This window comes from Octopus sinensis, linkage group LG20, assembly GCF_006345805.1.
Source record: "Octopus sinensis linkage group LG20, ASM634580v1, whole genome shotgun sequence".
Classification (NCBI taxonomy): domain Eukaryota; kingdom Metazoa; phylum Mollusca; class Cephalopoda; order Octopoda; family Octopodidae; genus Octopus; species Octopus sinensis.
This window is the reverse complement of record NC_043016.1, coordinates 29,064,208-29,088,373: the sequence shown is the minus strand read 5'-3', so window position 1 is coordinate 29,088,373 and position 24,166 is coordinate 29,064,208. Positions and strand designations below refer to the sequence as shown.

Sequence of the window (24,166 nt, the reverse complement as noted above, 5' to 3'; positions counted from 1 at the left end):
GTTTGTGTTTGCAATGACGTAGTTGGCATGGGACGATCAGGAGAGAAGTTGGCGGAATGTGTTAGGGCTGCAGGAGTTAGGGATGAGACAAACATAGTTCAAGAAGAAGAGATGTAAATTTGGTTCATTGGATAGGGTGGGTGAATTAATGCTACATGTGGTTGGAATACACAACCCTTCCAGAACTCATTTCACTGAGTGAACAGGTCTTCTCAAAATCTTCTATTGCCATACATCTCAGACCATTGTCATCTCTCTGTGAGATCCAACATCTTCAGATCAGACCTCACCCCTTCATCCTGCATCTTCCTAGGTCCTCCCTCTTTCACGGTACTGTCCACTCTTAGGATCAGCACATCATGATAGAGCTGTCTTCATTCATATGCATCACATGTCCAAACCAATGTTGAGTTCCTCTCTACATTCTCTTATGCCAGATTTTCTCTCAACCCTATTTGTCATACTGCATACTGATGTTGGATATCCATTGGAGCATACTAGCTTCATTCCTCTTCAGTCTATGCATGTTGTCAGCATTCAGGGCTCATGTCTCACTACTATGGAGCACAGCTGTTTGTACACACATCATATAATCAGCCTTTCACTCTGAGAGAGAAAGCTCTTTTGTTGCTAACAGAGGTAATAAGCTCTCTGAACTTCCTTCTTGCCTATTCTTATTCTAGCACAAACTTTTCAGATCATCCTCCATCACTGCTAATCTAATCTGGTCACCTCAGTACCAGAAATTTTTACAACCTCAAGAAAGCCATCTGAACATTTGAAAAGTCCTCAGTGCTTATTGTTTCTGTGTATAACTTGTTGCCCCTCCCTCCCCATGTACCCATGTGTCACCACTCATTGCACTCCTCCTTCCCCTCCCCTCTCTTGCTTTGCACTGACCTGATTTCCCTGCCCACACACACCTGGGCATTCCTCTATACTATTCCAGTTATATTTAACTTTGGACCTCACCAGTGCTGGTGCCACATAAAATATTCAGTATGTTTTGTAAAATGATTGGTGTTAGGTAAGGCATCCAGTTGTAAAAACTGTTCCAAAGCAGATGGTGGAGCTTGGTACAGATCTAGCAAACCATCTAAAACATGCTATCATGGAAGATTGATGTTAAATGCCAAGGTGTGTGTGTAGTATTAGAATACCACTTGTATAAACAGATACCTATTTAATTTCATATATGTGTATATATGTGTGTAGGTACAGGAGTGGCTGTGTGGTAAGTAGCTTGGTTCCGGGTTCAGTCCCACTGTGTGGCACCTTGGGCAAGTGTCTTCTACTATATCCTCAGGCTGACCAAGCTTTGTGAGTTGATTTGGTAGATGGAAACTGAAAGAAGCCTGTCGTACATATATATACATATATGTATATGTTTGTGTGTCTGTGTTTGTCCTCCCAACATCACTTGACAACCGATGCTGGTGTGTTTACATCGCCATCACTTAGCGGTTTGGCAAAAGTGACCAATAGAATAAGTACTAGGCTTACAAGAATAAGTCAGGGGTCGATTTGCTCGACTAAAGGCGGTGCTCCCGTTTGGCCTCAGTAAATGACTGAAACAAATAAAAGGATAATGAATATATATATAATATATGTATGTATGTATATGTGTGTGTATTTATGTCTGTGTGTGTGTGTGTGTGTGTATATATATATATATATTATATATATATATATATATATAATAATATATTGTGCAGGTATGTAATAATGTATGCATGTATATGTGTATGTATATATGCGGCATGCATATATATGTATGCATGTATGTCCTTGTATATAGGTATGTTATATATGTGTATATGTATGTATAATATGTTTATATATATGTATATATCTTTATGTATGTATGTTAACATTATATATATGTATATATTATATATAGATATGTAGTGAAGAACAATAATAGTGAGTACAATGAATTTAATTATGAACTATAGTAGCTAATAATCAGTATTATAGGTAGATATTTTTGGACAATGATTATCTCAGCTAACAAGAGACTAAAGTTGATAATAAACCACACACACACAAAGAATATTTTGAATGGGTACATGCATCAGTGGCAATTAATTAATTTGGAAATTGATAATATACTGAAGAGTTTAATCTTTGGTTGATATGATAACAACTCTCTCTTTCTTCCCCCCCCCCTTTCTCCCTCCCCCCACTCCCCAGTGAAACAAGTTAATGTACATTTATCAATGACGGATTAACTTCTTTCAGTGGAAAGTTGTATCTTTTTTTTTGTTTTTTCTGGAAGTAGGGTAGCAGTTATGTTAAGCTTAATTATTAAAAGCGTTTTACAGTGAACTGTACTTCATCATGGTACCTATTCATAATCAAGAAGACTGAGTTCATTACTATAAAACCTGTCTATAACCAAACAGCTTGAATTGATATATCAGTGAGCTGTACCTTCCATGGTACTTATTTACAGTCAAGGTGGACTGTGCACTTCTGGGGTGAAGTTTTTTGGTTATGGTCTCAATATTTCTCTATGATAGGAATCAGTGGATGGTCAATTATGTCTTTTGTTCAGTATGTGACTCAGTTCAAACTTATTTGTTTAGAATAATAGCAGATATTTTTGGGGATTTATCCTCTGCTATCCAGAATAACGAAATATTTTATCATCATCCTTACCCTTTAGCATTTACACCGGCCATATCCTGCCAAAGTATTCTGCCTGTTTTATGTTCAAACTGGCCAGATCTGGTCTCCACACCAGCCCTACATATCGTTTTAAAAAATTAACAGCTACCTCATCAAAATCTCATAGCTACAGAAGAATGCATGTTAGTTCAAAACAATGTGGATGAAAACGTATTAATTTAGCAGAATAATGCGAACACTAAAGGGTTAAGGCAGAATTCTTAGCTTGCTGGGTGAAATGCTTAATGGTATTTTGTCAGCTTTCATTTTCTGAGTTCAATTCCACCATGGTTGCCCTTTCCTTTTATCCTTTTGGGGTCAACAAAATAAGTATCAGTTGGGTACTGGGGTCAGTGTAATCTACTTACTCTCTCCCTTAAAATTGCTACCCTTGTGCCAAAATTTGAAATCAACAATTTATCATTATCCATGACCTCTTGTCGTGACTCTCCACCCTCACGGTACTCTACTAAAGCTAATTAAATATGAACACTACTATTGATTTACAGCACATCACCTAATGTCCGACTCATGAGCACATGGTTGTGGGTTCAATTCTTGAACAGGGTGGCAGAATGTGTCTTTGAGCAAAGTATTTCATTTCACATTGCTTTATTTCACTTCTGAACTGAAAATGTGTACAAACCCACTTCTGGTGCTACCCTCTCTCCTTCCAGGTATCACATCCTTAAATGGCCTTTGCCTTTAATGTGTCATACGGCCTTCACCTTTGGCATATTAAACGGCCTTCACCTTTAATGTATCATAGCAGTTTATTCAGTACCTGATTTCTTTGAAATACAGATGCCAATGGTTGTTGTTGTCATTGTGATCCTCTCACATTTTTCTCAAACTACAATATCTAATATGTTTCCTTTTTGAATGTTAAAGTATGAGATTTGAAGGTGATTTGGCTGCTATGTCTAGCAGTTTTAAGACTATAAATTGTGTGATTTGAGCAGGATTTGACTCATGGTATAGTCTCCAGGTCAGCTGTGATTGATCAAATCTGTTATCAAAAGTATGACAATCTCCCCTCTTTTCTCCATATTTTAGGTATCCCAAAACTATTGTCCTTTTTTGGAGATAAAATTTTTTTGAGAGATTTGGCTGCTATTTCTTTTAGTTGAAGTAACTATGTAAAAGTTCCTTCATTTCCTCAGTTCAGCCATGATCCAGCAGATCACCTATGGCCTACAGTTAATCTGCCTAATAACGAGGCCGGACACAGTTCCATTTTCTCAGATATACCATATCTCAATCAAGTTAAGGACCATACAATGCATTCTAACATGTAGTGGTGAATTGTATGAACTGTAGTTATCACAGTTTGGACATTGTACACTCTCTTCACTGTCCAGTCAATTTCTGTATGTGTTTAGATTCTGTCGTATGACTACAGTAATGGTGCACTTAGAATGCAATAATTGCTGTTATTATTATTGCTTTTATTATTGTCGGTTGTGTGTATCACAGCACTATGCCAGTTGAAGTTCAGCTTGACAATAAATTGTGTCCCTCTCATAACCTGGAGGTCTTTCATATTTTGTATTTTTGTTGGGTTTCTTTTGTGTTGATAGTTCATGTGTGGACCTGTTATGGAAGTGTGTGGTCTGTAGGTATGAACCCTAGGTACAACCTGTTATAATGTAATGTGTTGTACAGGTGTATTCTTTGAAGTTTATTGTGATGTGTAGCAGAGAAATTGTGTCTCCAGGGAGGACTGCCATGTTCCATGATAGATCTAATGTATTGCTTATGCACCAATGTTATTGTTTCTTTCTGTTGATCAATTGTGGTACCTATGACTGCCCTAAACAGATTTGTGCATCTGTTTTGCTTCTGTATATTTTGCAGTGGTTTTTTTATTGTAACTCCTAATTTTTGTGTTTGTGATATGTTGAGTGTGATAGTCGGTTGTATTTTAATTTCATTTTCATGTTGCTATTAAGAAGGAAGCCAGTGGGTTTAGTAGATGTATTTTAAGCCTGTTGTTGTGGAGCTAAATGATTTATGTAGGATTGGAGTAGTTTTGTAGCAATGGATAGGAGGAAAACATAAATGCAATGTCATCAGGTTATGTGACTGACTGTTTTGTGTAGGTGTAAAAAAAAAAGTCATTGTAAATATAAAGTAAATAGAAGAGTTGAGAGGATGGCTCCCTGTATGATTCCTTTCAAGAAATGGCAAGTTCCAGAAATGTTCTTGCATGTTAGGCTTGTCAATATGACAGTTTCATAACCAGTGTATTTTTTTTTTTTTTTTTAGGTGGTGTTGTGTATTTTCTTTGTAAGTAGATAACAGGGAATGGATTTGGATGGTAGATAGAATGGTACATCTTGGAGATTTCTTGATCTTGAAACCATCATGTATTTTCTGTGTTAGGTTTGAAATGTTGTTGAGTGTTAATCTGTGTTGTGATTTAAAGAGTCGAAAGGACTTGATTTTGAACTTTTATCTAGTTGGTATGCATAGATGGTGATGGGTTTGTTGTTGCTTCATTCATATATTCTTTTTAGTCTTTGGCAAGCCAGAAACCATTGCTATCCAGTGTTAATAAATCAATTTGTCTTTAGACTTCACTAATAATAAAGCTGAAGGTGTCTATTTGCATATTTCTCTGGCTTTTACAAAAGTTAATCTTCAAATCAATGATATACTATGAAGAAACAAATTCCTAATCTTTACTTTCTTTGTTCCTGCCTTAATCTCACAATTTCTGGTCTATTTTTAATATTTACTTTATACACAAAGCATTAGCACCACATTAAATGCCTCATATTATTGATGTTTCTAAATGTGTTATGTTCAAATTCTTCAGTCAATATATTTTCCCTATTACCAACTAACGAGAGACTGTAGTTGTTGTCTTTCACATAAAAACCATCCAGCCCAAATATGCTACCTGTTTTATGTTTAAACTAGTAAGATCTGGCCTCTCTCACATACCATAGAATGTCATTCTAAAAATATGCAATCACATCATTCAAATCTAAGCTAAGAGATAAGGCATGGTTAATTCAAAACAATGTGAATATTATATTTGATAGAGTAATCTGAACACTAAAGGGTTAAATTAAAACCTTTCATTTATGATTGTAAGTTAGACCTTTTTTGTTAAGGAATTACAAAGAACAACCTAAAATATCAGTTAATAAAGTTAATTATTTCATTGGATGCAGTCAATGAAGGGGATTAAATGCAAGGGAGAAAAACATGAAAGGGTCAGTATTGATTTGTCATTGATCTCATAGGTGAGTGAATATCTCTTGCTAAATAACAGGTACTCAGAGTTGAATACAGTGGGACGCAAACTTACAAGAAGAATGTAAAGCATTTAGTCAGGTGCTTCACTGTTTTTCTCCATTGTGCTCACTTATTGAAAAACTTATTGATGGTAGATCGATTGTCAAATTCATTAGAGATTCCAGGAAGCTACCTAGTAGTATTTCTTTCAGTTCTTAATGTTCTGAGTTCAAATCCCACCAAGGTCAGCTTTAGTTTTCATTCTTTCAGAGTCAATGATGTACAGTATTGGTCGAAGGCTGAAATTGATTTACTAAACTGACCCCTCTCTTTCCATCAGAATTTATGGTTTTATGCCTACTATCATTTAACATCCATTGTCCATGCTGGCATAAGTTGGACAGTTTGACCAAAGCTGGAAGGCTGCACCAGATTCTCGTCTGATTTGGTATGGTTTCTACAGCTGGAAGCCCTTCCTAACGCCAGCCACTTTGCAGAGTGAGCTGGATGCTTTTACATGACACCGCACAGGTGCTATGTTAGAAACAATTATTATTACCTCGTCATCATCATCACCATCACTACATGAATACAATGATACTATTGGGCATTGCATTGCTACAATGACTAGAGTAAACTAGTTCACACTTTGTTAATGATTGATTAACCCTCCAGCATTTAAACCAACCATATCTGGCCCAAATGTTCTTTTTGTTTAATGTTGCAACTGACCAGACGTAGTCTCTCACACCTACCCTTCAGGTCATTCTAGAAATAAACAATCACATCTTCAAAATCTTCAAGCTGCAAGATGCTACATAATTAACTTTTTAAAATGTGGATAAATAATAAGCTTCGCATTTAACTGAGTAAGCTGAATATTAAAGGGTTAAAGGAATTGGTATAATTTATTTCTCTAGTTTAAATGTTTATTAGGGGTTGGGGGTGCAAAGAGGTTTTATTCTGATTTAATATAAAGAAAAAATTGTTTTTCCTTTCTTGTTGTTTAGCCCCAGGTCAGTCTAAGTACAGTTGATTTATGATATCAGAAATGCATCAATCATCTGTATTCATCTCATTCTCACTCTATCTCTCCCCTATGTTTTTCATATCAGGTACTATATTGTCCACTGTTTATTTAAGATGACAATCTAACTTGAGGAAGTTTGGCTGCTATTTATAGCAGATCAAGCAATTATAGATAGGACTCCTTGTTTATGTATCTTGATAATTTTCTTTGAAGTACATATTTGTTTAGAAATTGCTATAGATATGTATGTGTATATTTTTATGCATATATATATATATATATATATATATATATTTCTCTGTGTGTGTATGTGTGCAAATGTCTGTGTACTCACATATGCACACACAACTTTCTTCCTTCTGTATATATGTCATGTATATATATATTACACAAATACATGTATTTAATATTGTGTGTGTGTGAGAGAGAGAGATGTGTGTACATATACATATGTACATGTGTGTGTATAAGTTATGTATGTATATGTGTATTGCCATCAGTAAGTATAATGATATCATCTAATTTTGTTCTGACAATTTTAGATTTTTTTTTTTAAATATTTTTTTTATCTTTCAAGACTAATGTTTTTAACTGTATTCTTACATGGCTGTCACAAGATAGCCTATCTTAATATTTACAAAGATATATATCAGCATTTGTTGGGTACATGTAGATGAATATCCATGAGGTAATTGGAGTTGGTGTGTAGAACACAAGACGAGTAATTTTTGTTATGGGCGTCATTCTCAAATTACAACACGATAATAGCAACAACAATAACAAAATCTTAGAGATTTCCTTTTTTTTATTTTAAATATCATGCAGCAGATTGTATTCTGTCTTTTTTTTTAATCTTTTATTTGTCTCAGTTGTTGGACTGAAATCATGCTGGGACACTCCCTTCAAGGGTTTAGTTGAGCAAACTGACCCCAGTATTTTATTATATTTTTAAGACTGGTACTTGTTGTAATGGTTTTTTTTTTTTTTTACTGAATTGCTAAGTTATGGGGACAAAAACAAACCAACACTGGTTGTCAAGAGGTGGTGGATGACAAACATGTGTACACATGCACACGTACAAATGACTTGCATGCTTCCACACCATTTCCAGTAATCAGTCTGAAGTAGAAGACACTTGCCCAAGATGCTATGCAGTGGGACTGAATCCAAAAGCATATGGCTGAAAAGCAAGCTTTATAACCATATGACTAGACCTGCACATATTGTAATAAATTAATTCCTTTCCCAAAATTATGGTAATTCATAAAACCAGCATTTAATTATGTTGTTAATTTTGCATTTACTAATAGAAACAACATTGGCCCACTTAACAGGATTCCTCGTTGTTGCTATAGAAGTAATTCTCAGAATTTGGTGGGTTCGGGCAAATAGAATAACTGTCCTACCCAGAAACCCAACAAAATATCTGCAAAGGATATGAAGAATCAGAATGTAGAGATTATATGTGCAAGGATAATGATTCTAAATTATAATCTAGGGTTTCTTTTTCTCTCTCTCTCTCTCTCTCTCTCTCTCTCTCTCTCTCTCTCTCTCTCTCTCTCTCTCTCTCCTCTCTCTCTTTCTCTCTCTCTCTCTCTCTCTCTCTCTCTCTCACTCACTCACTCACTTTTTTTATGATTCCATCAGACTCAAATGAAAACAACTTGAGATAACTGCTTCTTTTTTCATATATTAAAAAAAAATACTTTATTGATAACGAAAAAGATAAATGGCTAAAGTCTCAATCTACATTACTTTTCAAACTGTAACAACAAAATTGTAACTAGTTTTTGTTGTTGCTACTGTTGTGGTTTTTATTTAGCTCTTCAATCATAAATGTAGACCTCTGATTAAAAGTGTTCTAATTCTGACAACCCCCACTCCTTTGTTTTTATCATGGGCAGACATAGTGTTCTCTTGGTTACTATTTTTAGCAAACTAAATGCTGTCATTGAAGCCCCCTTTCATTGTCTGTTGGTTCTGAAGTTCTAATCTCACTGGTTGTCATTTGGAATTTAAATGATGTCTGTAGCAGCCGCCGTTGTAATATTAGCCATACAACTGCTTTCAGCTGCTCTGATATTTTGTCTTTTAGTCACTATTTCACCCTTCTTAAGTGTCACTTTTGTGTTTTAAACCCTAAATATTTAAAACCTAAATACAAGATATCTTGTGACAGCCTAAAATGTAAAACAAGTATAAGCCATTTTGCTGCTATATTTCTGCTTAAATACACTCTCTTTGTTTCAGTAAATTTTGAAAATAACAAAGAATTTAGTAAAATAATTCTGTCGTTTATCAAATTAGTGTTTGGAACATAAATTAACATGAAATTTTGATGGGTTTTAATATACTCTTTTAGTCTTTTACTTGTTTCAGTCATTTGACTGCGGCCATGCTGGAGCACCACCTTTAGTCGAGCAAATCTACCCCAGGACTTATTCTTTGTAAGCCTAGTACTTATTCTATCAGTCTCTTTTGCCGAACTGCTAAGTTACGGGGGACACAAACACACCAGCATTGGTTGTCAAGCGATGTTGGTGGGGGACAAACACAGACACACAAACATATATATATATACACATATACATACATGGCTTCTTTCAGTTTCCGTCTACCAAATCCACTCACATGGCTTTGGTCGGCCCAAGGCTATAGTAGAAGACACTTGCCCAAGGTGCCACGCAGTGGAACTGAACCCGGAACCATGTGGTTTGTAAGCTAACTACTTACCGCACAGCCACTCCTGTGCCTATGAACACTTTTGTTACCATTACTTTTGTTGAAAAACACTGATTTTGTTGTAATTAACTTCGAAAATAATGTAGAATTTATTACAATAATTGTCATTATTAAACTGGTGTTTATAACATGAATTAAGATGACATTTTGATGGGAGATTTTAATTTAGATTATTTTAAAACAGCAAGTTCGTATCATAGAATCAGGTGCCACCTGAAAAGGGCTAACTCTTTTGGGTGTTGATAGTTTTGGTTTTTGAGAAATTTTTCATGTATAAAGTACTTCAATTCTATAATGAAAATATAGGTGCATGAGTGGGTATGTGGTAAGCACCTTGCTTACCAACCACTGGTTCTGGGTTCAGTCCTACTGAGAAGGCACTTTGGGCAAGTGTCTTCTACTATATCCTTGGGCCGACCAAAGCCTTGTGAGTGGATTTGGTAGACGAAAACTGAAAGAAGCCTATCATTTATATGTATATATATATATGTTTGTGTGTCTGTGTTTGTGCCCCCCACCATTGCTTGACAACCAATGTTGGTGTGTTTACATCCCATGTAACTTAGTGGTTCGGCAAAAATGACCAGTAGAATAAGTACTAGGCTTACAAAACATAAAGCCTGGGATCAAGTTGTTCAATTAAAAACTGGTGTTCCAGCATGGTCACAGTCAAATGACTGAAACAAATAAAAGAACATCATCATCATCATCATCATCATTTAACATCTGTTGTCCATGCTGGCATGGTTGGACATTTTCACCAAGGCTGGCGGGGGGGGGCTGCACCAGACTCCAGTCTGATTTGGCATGATTTCTACAGCTGGATGCCCTTCCTAAAACCAACCATTCTAAGAGTGTAATGGGTGCTTTTATGTACCCTGCCCAACACTCGAAAAGTACTTTTGTGTGCCACTGGCACAGGTGCCATTTGCATGACACCGGTATCTGCCACAATTGCAATTTTACTTAGATTGCTGAGTCTTCTTCTCAAGCACAACATAATGCTAAAGGTTTCAGTCATTGCCTCTGTGAGACCCAACCACTTCACCTCCGTGAGGCTCAATGTTCGAAAGGTGCTTTTTACGTGCCACCTGCATGGGTGCCTGTTGCATGATACCAGCATCAGCCAATGACTGTAATTTCACTTGGCTTGACTGGTCTTCTCTAGCACAGCATATATATATATATAATATATATATATATATATATATATATATATATATGTTTTCTTCACACACAGACATTTCTCCAATCCTGTCATTGTCAGTTGAATTGCTTTGAATAATCATCATCATTTCTTGTTTGCTTTCCATGCTGGCATGAATTGGACAGTTTGACTGGAGCTGATAAGCCAGAGGACTGTGCCAAGCTCTGATATCTGCTTTAGCATAGTTTCTACAGCAAGTTGCCCTTCCTAACACTGGCCACTTAGAGTGTGTACTGGGTGCTATTTACATGGCACCAGCACCAGCAAGCTCACAAGTAACTCATAAGATGAAACTCTTCAACTGAAGGGTGAGTAGTATTGAGAGAGGTGGCTTTGAGCATGTCACCCTGGTTGCAACTAGAAGAAATCATCACCATTGTCGTCGTCATCATCATTATTATTATTGGGAGAACATTGGATGCCATCTAAGTGACACTGGGGTAAAATAACAAAGCCTAGTATACCCATCATGACTGCCCATCTGATAAGGATACATCAGGCACATGTATCATAACCATATGTGCACAACATAGTGATCTCATATCAAGATAAACAGCGACCTCACAGGTGGGGCCCAGTTAGAATTTTCTTCAGGTCAAGTAGCCCATCCCGCTAAAAAGGTCCCTGAATAAGGGTTGTTTAAAGATTTTGAACGAAACACCCATGTTTCCAGAGGTGAATTTTTCAAACCCCAAAGAATCCCTCTCAACACATGGTTATGATGCTCCCCCACTACTTCTGCTTGTGATCAGAGATGCACGTATCGTCAACCACTAAGGGACATGCTCAACTGGTTAAGGTCAAACAACTGACAAGCAAATCTGTGGTGTTGAGCAGAATATTTGCTGTAGCCCATCTTTTATACCAAGACAAAACAACGTACATGATAACACTTCCAGTCAGTTAAGATCAGAAGCCACAAGAGCCACTGCCTGGTACTGCATCAGGGCATTATTATTATTAAGTTAGTGAACTGGCAAAATCGTTAGCATGCCAAGTAAAAGGCTTAGCAGCATTTTTACCATCTTTATGCTCTAAGTTCAAATTCCACCAAGATCAATTTTGCCTTTCTTCTTTTTGGGATTGAAAAATTAAGTACCAGTGAAACACTGGGGTCGATGTAATCGACTAGTCCCCTCCCCCAAAGTTTCAGGCCTTGTACTTTTAGTAGAAAGGATTATTATTATTATTATTATTATTATTATTATTATTATATGACTTAAGGATGGTGGATTTCTCAATATCTCTACCATTTGTGGACATATGCTTAGAAAACAACAAAAAAAAAAAAAGGAAAAATACAGCCCAGTATCCATGACTTTCACCAAAATTTTTTCACACTCGGAATATTCATAGCATATATTTGTAAACTACCTGTCAGTTGTGAGCTGTTAGGTTATAACATCCTTGAAAAATTCCATGCTTCCTGAAATTCATCAACACTAATCTAATCCTATCTATGCATCCTTTCCTCTTTTTTAGCGTCTCTCTCTCATTCTCTCTCTCTCTCTCTCTCTCTCTCTCTCTCTCTCTCCCCCTCTCTCTCTCTCTCTCTCTCTCAGATAAGGCCAATTTAAATACTAAAGGATCAAACCTAGAATAGTTACTTACTGAACTATGCCAGTGTCTTTTAGTAGAAGGGCAGATAACATTAATTTGTAGAACACATGTTTCTTTATACTTTCAGTTGAAATGGTAGCAATAGGGATTAGAATTTCATGAAAAATAACTTGAGAAATGTTAGCTGTCATGTTACTATTACAACCTACGCAGGGGTCAGCGTAAAATTGTCATTATCATCATCATCATCATCATCATCACAAACATCATTACTGCTGTCCCCTCCACCACCACATCCATAGTCACCTCCACCGTCACCACCACCTCCATCATCATCACCAGCTCCACCATCATCATCACCACCTCCACCATCATCATCACCACCACCACCACCTCCTTCGCTGTCACCTCACACCACATTACCACCTCCACCAATATCAATGTCACCACCAACATTAGCAGTACCAATACTATCATCTTCCATGTTTGTTTTCCCCATGACGCCATCTCAGCTCTGACAAAACACTATTTCTTCTTCATTTCAGTTGTTCACTCACATCTTTATATATTGCTTCGTGATAGTCATCACATCGCAACAATTCACTGTTCTGAGAGCCATATATAATTCTCAAATATTTGCTAAGACACGTCTTAACACATCATCATCATCTTGAGCACATCATCATCATTTTAACATCTATATTTTCGTGCTTACATGGATCAGATGGAATTTGTTGAGGCAGATTTTTTACAGCCTGATGCCCTTCCTGTCACCAACCCTTACCTGTTTCCAAGGATACTAGAACAAAATTCCCGCTGGACAAACCCCCACTCCCCCACCCTCTTCCAGACTAAATCCCCCTGGGATATTGTTCTTTCTTTACAATAAAAATATTTTAGGAAAGTGAAATTTTATTTTAAAAAATTTTTAATATTTATTAGTTGATATTTTCATGTAAAATTTGTCCTCTGGGCAGGATTTTGTCCTGATACCATTTCCAAGTATGGTAATATTTCCCCACAGTTAGACATCTTTTTCACAAAAGACTGCAAACAAACAACATTGGTTGTATAAAGGTGATGCTTGTTTACAAACATCACATGATGCCAAGACAAGGGGACACACACAAACACACATATAATCATTATCATCATCATTTAACATCCACTTTCCATGGGTTAGACAGTTTGACTGGAACTGGTAAGCTGTAGAGCTGTACCAGGCTCCATTTGTCTGATTTGGCTTAGTTTCTATGGCTATATGCTCTTCCTAATGCCAATCACTCCAAGAATGTAGTAGATGTCTTTTACATGTCACCAGCATTGGCAGCAACTATGATTTCACTTGGGTTTGACATGTCTTCTCAAGTACAGCAAACTGACAAAGGTCATTTGCCTCTGTGAAACCCAACATCCAAAGATCATGCTTCACCACTTCGTACCATGTTTTCCTGAGTCTGCATCTTCCACAGCTTCCCTCTAGAGATCAACATTTCTTCACACAGCTGTCTTCATTCCATATGCATTACATGACCATACCAGCAAAGTTTTCTCTCATGCACACTGACATTGCACAGCCGCATATGTCTGTGTGTGTGTGTGTAAAATATATATATCTTAGTCATCTATAAATCCATTATTCAGGATAAAGACACACTCATATATCTGTCAATAGAGTGGGTGTATTATCCAAAGTGTACAGTATTATATATCCATCACAGCTGATCTTACCAATTGGTTTCATGCTTCACCACCTTATCCAATGTTTTCCTGGGTCCACCTCTTCTGCAGATTCCCTGCACAGTTAGAAACCAGCACAGTTTTTTGTGCACCACATCTGATGCCTCTTATGCCCAATTTTTTATTCCCAAGATGCTTACACTCTGTCGTACATGCACACTGACATTGCACATCCACTTGTATGTGTGTGTAATATATATTTATATATACATATGACAGGGTTCTTCCAGTTTCCATCTAACAAATTCCTTTCACAAGGCTTTGGTTGGTCTGGGGCTATAGTAGAAGACACCTGACCAAAGCGCCATGCTATGAGACTGAAACAGAATAGCATGATTGTGTCACACCTAAAGGTACACTTGTCTAATTAAAATTCCTCACACATCTTCAGAGCCATATGAGTTTTCTTGGGTTTTCATCATTAACATGTTTCCTTTAACCCTTTAGCATTCAGATTACTCTGTCGAATGTAATGCTTATTTATCCACATTGTTTTGCATTAATCATGCATTATCTTATAGCTTTAAGATTTTGATGAAGTGATTGTATATTTCTAGAATGTCATTGTAGGGTAGGTGTGTAAGGCTGGATCTGGCCAGTTTTAACATGAAACATGTGGAATATTTGGGCTGGATGTGACTGGTTTGAATGCTAAAGGGTTAAAATCAATGAAAGACGATGAGGTGGCACTAAGCTGAGCAACATGTCAAGGCTTTCATCCAAAAAAAATGAATGGCCAGTCTGACAGACTCTCACAGCTTCTGTCTGCAAATGCCACTTACAAGGGATTGGCTAATCTGAGATTATAGTAGAGACATTTGCTCAAGGTACCTTACAGTAGGATCAACCCTTTAGCAGTCAGATTACTTAGTCAAATGTAATGCTTATTTATTTACATTGTTTTCAAGTAATCCTGTTTTATCTTGTAGCTTTGAGATTTCAATGATATGATTGTTTAGTTTTAGAATGACATTATAGGGTTTGATGTGAGAGATTTGATCTGGCTAATTTGAACAAAAAAAAAAGAACATTTGAATATTTGGGCTGGATATGTCTGGTTTAAATTCTAAAGTGTTGAAGACAATGGAAATATTAAGAGGAAACCTTTGCATTTAATGGTTTTAATTATTTTAAAAAATGGTGCGGGAGTAAATCCTTTTAATTATTTTTTTAAAATTGGGGTGAGAGAGTAAGTCCAGCCAATTCTCCTTGGGCAGAGAAAAGGATGACTATTTATATGTACGTCCACTGTTATATACATTTATGTTTGTATATACCTTTAATCAAATATTTTCACCACTTTACCCCTACAGTCAAGTGACTAATACACACCCCACTCTCTGCTGGTTGATGTTTAGTCCTGGGTCAGCACTTACAGAGCAGGCCTACATTATCCAATCCTTCCATTTTTAAGATGGTTGAGTGTATTTGGGGGGAAAATTTGGTTGCTACCTCTTGCAATATGAATAACCAGAACCTATCTACTTCCCTAAGTATAGTGTCATAAGATACAGTTTTCTGTGTCCAAGCCGACATTATCCATTCCTTCCATTTTAAAGATAGTTAAGTGTATTTTGGGGAAAAATTTGGTTGCTACCTCTTGCAGTTTAAAGAATCAGAGCCTGTCTGCTTCCGAGTACAGTGTCATAAGATATTTTCTTATCTCAAAATAATAATACAACAAACTAAACAGAGCAGTGCATATGTACTTGTTTTAAATATGAAGCTAGCATGTTGTAAATTGCTTTAGTTCCAAACACTTGTTATTATATATATATTTGTGTGTGTGTATTATATATATATTATATATATATATATATATATATATAATATATATATATTATAACACCATCATTATCGTAATATCATCATTTTAACAGCCACTGTTCCATGAATAAGACGGAATTTGTTGAGGCAATTTTTCTGTCACCACCTGGCACTTGATTTTAAGCAAGACTTTTTTTTCTTCCACAGCTAGACATGCTTTATACAGAAGATTAGTAATGAATACCTTTTTTTTTGTGATGGTGACGCTTATTTTAACACCAGACAAGTGGTGTGTGTGTGTATATGTATATATATTATATATATATATATATATACACACATATGTGTGTGTATATGTATGTTGTGTGTGTTGTGTATATATATATATATATATATATATATGCGCGTTTGTGTTTAATATTATATATACACACACACATATGGCAGACTTCTTTAATTTTTTTTGTCTACCAAATCTACTCGCAAGGCTTTAGTCGGTCCAGAGCTTTAGTAGAAGACACTTGCCCAAGGTGTCATGCAGTTGTTGGGAAGTGATTTTTCGACTGCTCTGCCATGCCTGCCCCTGTGTGTATGTGTGTGTGTGTGTGTGTAATTGTATTCTAATGTCAGATTAACCATTGATCACATTAAAGCTGTAAGGTTGACTAACTCTTTAAGATCATCTGATAATGTTTATTAATCCACCTTCAATCTATGAATGTTGAGAAATTAGTTATTATATCAGCAAGTTATATCAATATTATTACTTCATGATGCAAAGAAACAATAAAACTGATAATTGTGCAATCAGTGATTTAGTATTTCAATCAAGTTGTTGTTCTTTTTTTTTTATCAAGTTCTTTATCATTTATTATTATTATTATTATTATTATTTAACCATATGTGTGCTTAAGTGTTTGTATTTGCAAAAATGAACATTAACATTACCAAATTACATATTTTATGAACTTATACGTTTCGTAAATCTGATATTTTTCATGACTATTTATTTCATCAGAAATGTGTTTTTCTTTATTCACTTTTTAATCATTAAATATTTTCATTTTTGTGGTTGTAGATTGTAATTGAAAATCTCAATATGCATGAGTGTGTGTCTGAGGAGGGAGATTTCCCATGTGATTTTTAAAGTTTGTGATAAATTTGAAACTTCTTGTTTCTTTGCTTTTTTTCCATATTTATCACTAATTGTCTTTGATATTTTTTATTTCAGATCAAGTGGACCAAAACAAAGTTAGCAAGACCACAAGGAATAAGGTTCCTAGCCTGAAAACGAGCCAGGGTGACAATAAAGATGTCAAAAAAGAAATTACTCGACTTGAGGGTCTTTGTGAATCTCGCACCAAGGATCTTCACATCACCAAGCTACAGCTGAAAGAAACTTTAAAGGGTTTTGATGCTATGTCAGTGTTGGTTAACTATCTAGCATTTGAGGTAAGATATTTTCTGCTATTATGGTAATGTTATTCAATTATTTTGTTCCCAACAGATGGCATTGCTGGTACAGGATGTGGTGTGTGAGACGCTGAAATTATTAGCAGCAAGCTATATTGTTTCGGTGCAGCTTGTTGCTACAGTAAAAATTAGGTTTATGAATTTAGTACATATATGCTAGCATGGGTGGAGGCGCAATGTGTGTTTATTGAGCAAAAACACCAAAAGCTCCTCAAGGCCCCAGCAAGGGATGGTGGCGACCCCTCTTGTACTCTTTCACCCCAACTTTCTCTCACTCTTTCTTCCTGTTTCTTGAGTAACACTGCAATTGAAAGTTGGGGTGAAAGAGTACAAGAGGGGTCGCCACCATCCCTTGCTAGGGCCTTGTGGAGCTTTTGGTGTTTTTGCTCAATAACACACATTGCGCCTCCACCCACCTTTCCAGCTGGGGGGGGGGGGCACATACGCCACAGAAACCACGAAACCGGGCCCATGAGCCTGGCTAGGCTTGAAAAGGGCGCATAAATAAATAAAATGCTAGCATGGAAGGCAGACGTTTAATAATGATATATATATATAACAAAAAAGGTCCTGGCTTTAAGTGTATCATGAAATGCCAGATTGGAAGTGCAACCTTCTGAGTTCTCTTACAGAGTTCAGAAAAGTTAAAGGACTGCTTCAATAAGTGTGTGAATCTGAGAGGGGAATGTGTTGAATAAAAACATAATTAACTAATTCTCTTGTATTTTCTTTTACCCAGAGCAAAGAACTTTTCAGCACCCCCTTGTGTGTGTGTGTGTATATAATCATCATCATCATCATGTGGCTCCTTTCAGTTTTATCTACTAAATTCTCTCACTTCAAGCGCCATGTAATGGGGGACCAAAGCTGAAGCCTCACAGTTGAGAAGCAAATTTTTTAACCACATTGCCATGCCTGCCTCTGTAATAAGTGAGCATAGTTAGCAAGATAAAGAGACCCAAATGTAGACAACATACATCTCAACTCCACCATTACTACCATCATCATGTTCACATGCATTTTGTTACACTTAATGTAACCTTGTTAGGTCTTCTCCAATGCAAAATTTTGCTGCTTGTCATGGCCCTTTGTCATCTCGTCTATAAGGTTCAAATTCTCCAGATCAATCTTCACTTCCTTACATTTTCCTCTTTCACATAATCCTTCCACTTGAATCACACAACAATTCTTATTTATTTCATTTTTATTTATTGCCCACAAGGGGCTAAACACAGAGGGGACAAACAAAGACATTAAGTCGATTACATCGACCCTAGTGCATAACCGGTACTTAGTTTATCAAGCCCGAAAGGATGAAAGGCAAAGTCGACCTCGGCAGAATTTGAACTCGGAACGTAACGGCAGACGAAATACCACTAAGCATTTCACCCGGCATGCTAACGTTTCTGCCAGCTCGCTGCCACACAACAATTCTTTATACAACTGACACCTTCCATGATCACCATATCTACATATTAATGCAATTTTCTATCTTACAGACTAGATATGATTCCTCTTATACTGAGTTTTTTTCTCAGCTTATTTGTTTCTTTATTCATGTTCTCATCCAGTGGAACAAACTTGTCTCGTTTCTTTCCTAACTGCATAAGTCATTCACATTCAAGGCTCACATCTTGCTATTATGCAGCATCATAAGTTATACATGAACATAGTACAATGCTCTTTTTACTCTCAGAGGAAATAATTCTTTGGTGAAACAGACATAATACCTCCCTCAGCTTTTTTCCAATCCTTTCATTGTCGGGCTGTTCTGCTCTCAGAACACCCATATACACTGCTAATTAGATCCTCCAGGTAACAAAAGCTATCAACTACTTTGAAGAAACCTCGGAGGTATTTGAAAGAAACTTTTAGACATGAACTTCTACTGTTATCTGTACTTTAAACATCTGCCACATACAAAGTATCAACCATCTGTATGGTGTTGAGCACTTTTATTGAAAATACCATGTTATTATTAAATGTACTCTTTGAGATGTGTGTGTGATATTACGAATAACATATATTCTCGAAACAGACTGTAAAGTAAAAACATGCATATTTCCTTTACATCCTACATTAAAAGTTGACCCTTTCTGCTTATTCTGTGTATTTAAACTTAATGCCACAGACCCAAATAGTTCATCACTTAAATCAATGTTTCTCAATCATTTTTTGCCTGTGGACCCCTTTGATTCCCGTTTTATTGGATGGACCTCGTGGCCATTTGATGTTTAAAAAATCCTATTATAATTTGATAATTAAATACTATTAGAAAATGTACTCAGTGGTTAGAGCGTCAGACTCACAATCATGAGGTAGTGAGTTTGATTCCTGGACTGGGCTATGTTGTGTTCTTGAGCAAGACACTTTATTTCACGTTACTCCAATTCATTCAAATGTAGAAATGAGTTGTGGTGTCACTGGTGCCAAGCTGTATTGGCCTTTGCTTTTCCTTGGATAATATCATTGACATAGAGAGAAAAGGCTGGTATGTATGTGCGACTGCTGGTCTTCCATAAACAATGTTGCCTGGACTCATGCCTTGGAGGGGAACTTTCTAGGTGCAATCCCATGGTCACTCATAACCGAAGGGGATCTTTACCCTATTATTAGAAATTATATAATAAATATTGTTAAAATATTTTGTGTACTGTAGAAGTATAACCATTTATTGTACATAACAACAAAATATGAACCCCTAAAGGTCCTGTGAAACCTGGTTGAGAACTGCTGACTTAGATGAACACTTTTGTTGAAAATACTTTGCTATTCTCTGAGGTGCATATATGTGTGTGTATGTGTCTGTCTCCTTGTTTTGACGTCACTCACTAGTAGTAAACAAACATCACCAGCAGTGTCATTCATTCGCAATCTTCTGGGAAAACATATTCAGCTATTATTATTATTATGCTGTTTGCATTTGAAGGACTAGGAGAAATATTACTTTAACTGGAAGCAAGTGAGATTTGGGAACAGAAAGGGAATCTGGCCAGAGAAAATCTGCCTCAACGATCTGACTATGGAAAACATAGGCATTAAAATGATGATGATGAGGAGGAGTGGTTTCATGGTAGTGATATATATTATTGGACCCTACCAAAGCATCCAGTCCATACTTGGAACATGATGTTAAATGATGATGATGATGATATCTGTGTGTGTGTATGTAATGACAGACAATAAAAATGGGGTGAGCAAGTTTTTTTAGCGCATCAGTTTACTATTATTTCATCTGAATTCAATCTCATCAATCTTGCCATATTATTGATTATTGCAATTATTGATTTACTCATCAAGTGCCATTGAAATGACATGCTGAATCACTCATCAAAATTATGTAAAAATTTGCGCTTTTCAAACAATTGTTTGATAAAACAATCCATCTTCACATTGTTGTCTTGTTTGATAACCAATGCCCATGGATGAGCTTAATAGGGCAAACTTTAGAGTTACTATCCAAATGAAATTATTACACACACACGTAATAAAACAGGAAGTTGAACAATTTATTGGTATTATTTACTCACCATCATATATGTTTCATTTCCTAATAGGAATTGGTTTTACATGTTAGATAAACATAAGAGATTTCCTATCAGTAATTCTTCAGATGGAGAATTGAATAAATAATACAAGTAAATTTTCCAAGATCCTATTTTGTTATACAATAACTCTGCAAACAATATTTACAGAATTTTCAATTTTAATATATACTTTTGCATCTACACTAAAGCAACAGCAAATGCATACTCTACATACAGGATTGTAATAAAGCAGATGTGCTTCATGAGGAAACATTTGGGATTTTGTCCTACCTACCAACATAATATATATACTCTCTCTTTACTCTTTTACTTGTTTCAGTCATTTGACTGCAGCCATGCTGGAGCACTGCCTTTAGTCGAGCAAATCAACCCCAAGGACTTATTCTTTGTAAGCCTAGTACTTATTCTATCGGTCTCTTTTGCCGAACCACTAAGTTACTGGGACATAAACACACGAGCATCAGTTGTCAAGCGATGTTTGGAGAACACACACACACACATATAAATACATATATACGATGGGCTTCTTTCATTTTCTGTCTACCAAATCCACTCACAAGGCTTTGGTCAGCCCGAGGCTATAGTTGAAGACACTTGCCCAAAGTGCCACGCAGTGGGACTGAACCCGAAACCATGTACTTACCACACAGCTACTCCTGCACCTATTTAAAATGGTGGCCTGTATATTATATATACGAGGTGGTATCAAAAAGTTCCCAGACTAGTTATGTTTAATAAAAAATAACTTATTTACCTAAGTTTTAACATCATCTCCTTTGAAATAGTCACCTTGCACAGCAATACACTGGTTCCAGCATTCTTGCTACTTTGGGAATCCGATCTGGAAGTCATTTTCCGTAAACGAGTCAAGGGCCTTCTGTGATTCACTCTGGATCTTGACAATGGTGTTAACACAGTGATCAATGAGCTTTATTTTCATCTTGGAGAAGAGATGGCAAATAGGGCAGGTGCAGAAGCAATACCATATTGTTTTTGGGAAGAAATTCATGAGTGAGGAGAGCTTGGTGACTGGTTGCATTGTCATCATGAAGAATCTAATTCTTCATGTTCCAAAGATCTGGTCCCTTTCACTGAATATCATTCGAACGCTTCGAAACATCACAGTAGAACTCTTGACTGGTGGTCTGGCCCTGGTGGAAATGAATTCTCAAGGCACAATATCACGGATGTTGAAAAATACAATGAACGTGCTCTTGATTGAGCTGGAGCTCTGTTGTGCACCTGTGCCACTCAAAACATTGCATACAACTCATTACCTCATCACCATACTCTTCCTCTGCTGAAGCATGCTCAATGTGTCTGTAGCAGACTTCCTGAGTTTAACACAAAATTTCACGTTGGCTTTTTGTTCCAACTTCCTGACCATGACAAACATTGCAGACTACAGCATACACGTGATCACTAAAACACAAATTTCACAACTTACAAAGTAAACACAGCGATGTCACTCGGCACACTGCCTCATGCAGGTCACTGCTAGTTCTCACTCTGCATGCAACTCTGCTGCCATCTGTTGGCATACTAAAGAACTAATCTAGGAACTTTTTGACACACGCGCACACAAATTCATGTGTGTGACAGCTGGGACCTCACATCTAGTTACTCAAAATTTACGTAACTGTTCATCAGTCTGGATTTAGAGTGTATCTGTATATCATCATCAACATTATTTAACATCTGTCTTACACGCTGACATGGGTTGGATGATTTGATAGGATCCTTTGAGTCGCGGGGCTGCATCAAGTTTCAATGTCAGCTTTGGTTTGGTTTTTTTTTTTTTTATAGCTAAATACCCTACAAACTTACACAATACTCACATAAATCAGGTGACAGTACAAAGTTAGTCATAGTCCAGGTTTTCTACTTAGCAAATCTTATCCAAATTTTATGTGTAGTCAAAAAAATCTAAAATTTGGCCTTTTTTTTCCTACTTCTTTAAAACTGTTTTTTTTTTTTTCACAACTTTAATTAATCAAACTGGTAATTAAAATAGTTCACTGTCCTACCTTACTGTTCACAAAATCTAGGGGATTACTTCTAGACATCAAGGGAACAATATTATATTATAGGTACAGGTGTGACTGTGTGATAACAAGTTTGCTTCCCAATCATGTTGTTCTGGGTTCAGTCTCACTACAAATCATCATTATCATTATTACACCAAAAGTAGTTTTTGTTTGAATGTGTCTTCTATATTTATAATTTCATTCTTAAATGGAATTTTGATTGTCATTGTTTAAACCTCCCCACCACTCCCAGGTAGTTCTGAGCCAACAGAACTACGAGAAAAAAAATACGATAAAAGCACCATCCGTTCGTGGCCGTTGCCAGCCTCGCCTGGCCCCCGTGCCGGTGGCACGTAAAAAGCACCATCCAAACGTGGCCATTGCCAGCCTCGCCTGGCCCCCGTGCCAGTGGCACGTAAAAAGCATCATCCGTCTGTGGCCGTTTGCCAGCTTCGTCTGGCACCTGTGCGGGTGGCACGTAAAAAGCACCCACTACACTCACGGAGTGGTTGTCGTTAGGAAGGGCATCCAGCCGTAGAAACACTGCCAGATCAGACTGGGCCTGATGCAGCCTTCTGGCTTCACAGACCCCAGTTGAACCATCCAACCCATGCTAGCATGGAAAGCGGATGCTAAATGAAGATGATGATGATGATGATCTAAGTTTCATCACTTCATGTTTTATTAAGTCACAATGTATCTAATGTATAGGAGTTAATATTTGTGGCTATGAAAAAGCAGTAAGCTGGTAGAATTATTAGCATGCCAGGTGAAATGCTAAGCAACATTTCGTTTGTCTTCACATTCTGAGTTCAAACTTCACCAAGGTCTACTCTGCCTTTCATCCTTTCAGGATTGATTAAAGTAAGTATTTGTTGAATATTGAGGTTGATGTAATTGACTTATGCCTTCCACCAAAATTTGAAATCAATATTATTGGCAATGTAAGGTGTCAAGCTGATAGAATCATTAGCATGTCAGGCAAAGAATTTAGCAGCATTTTGTCTGTCTTTATGTTTTGTGTTCTAATTCTGCCACGGTTGACTTTGCCTTTCATCTTCTCAGGTTCAATAAAATAAGCACCATTTGAGCACTGAGGTCGATGTAATCCATTTATTTTCTCTCTTGAAAACTGCTGGCCTTATGCCAAAATTTG

At 36.6% G+C, this 24,166-nt stretch overlaps 1 protein-coding gene across 5 annotated transcripts in view; it reads left to right on the top strand.

The window, feature by feature from the left end:
- The window catches only part of LOC115222505 (calponin homology domain-containing protein DDB_G0272472), a 281,038-nt gene that overhangs the window by 237,460 nt on the left and 19,412 nt on the right, over nucleotides 1-24,166 (top strand). For all 5 annotated transcript variants that reach the window (XM_036511598.1, XM_029792736.2, XM_036511597.1 and 2 more), the window contains one exon: nucleotides 17,194-17,414. In XM_036511598.1, the coding sequence (XP_036367491.1) occupies nucleotides 17,194-17,414 (221 nt within the window). The remainder of the gene's footprint in view (nucleotides 1-17,193; nucleotides 17,415-24,166) is intronic.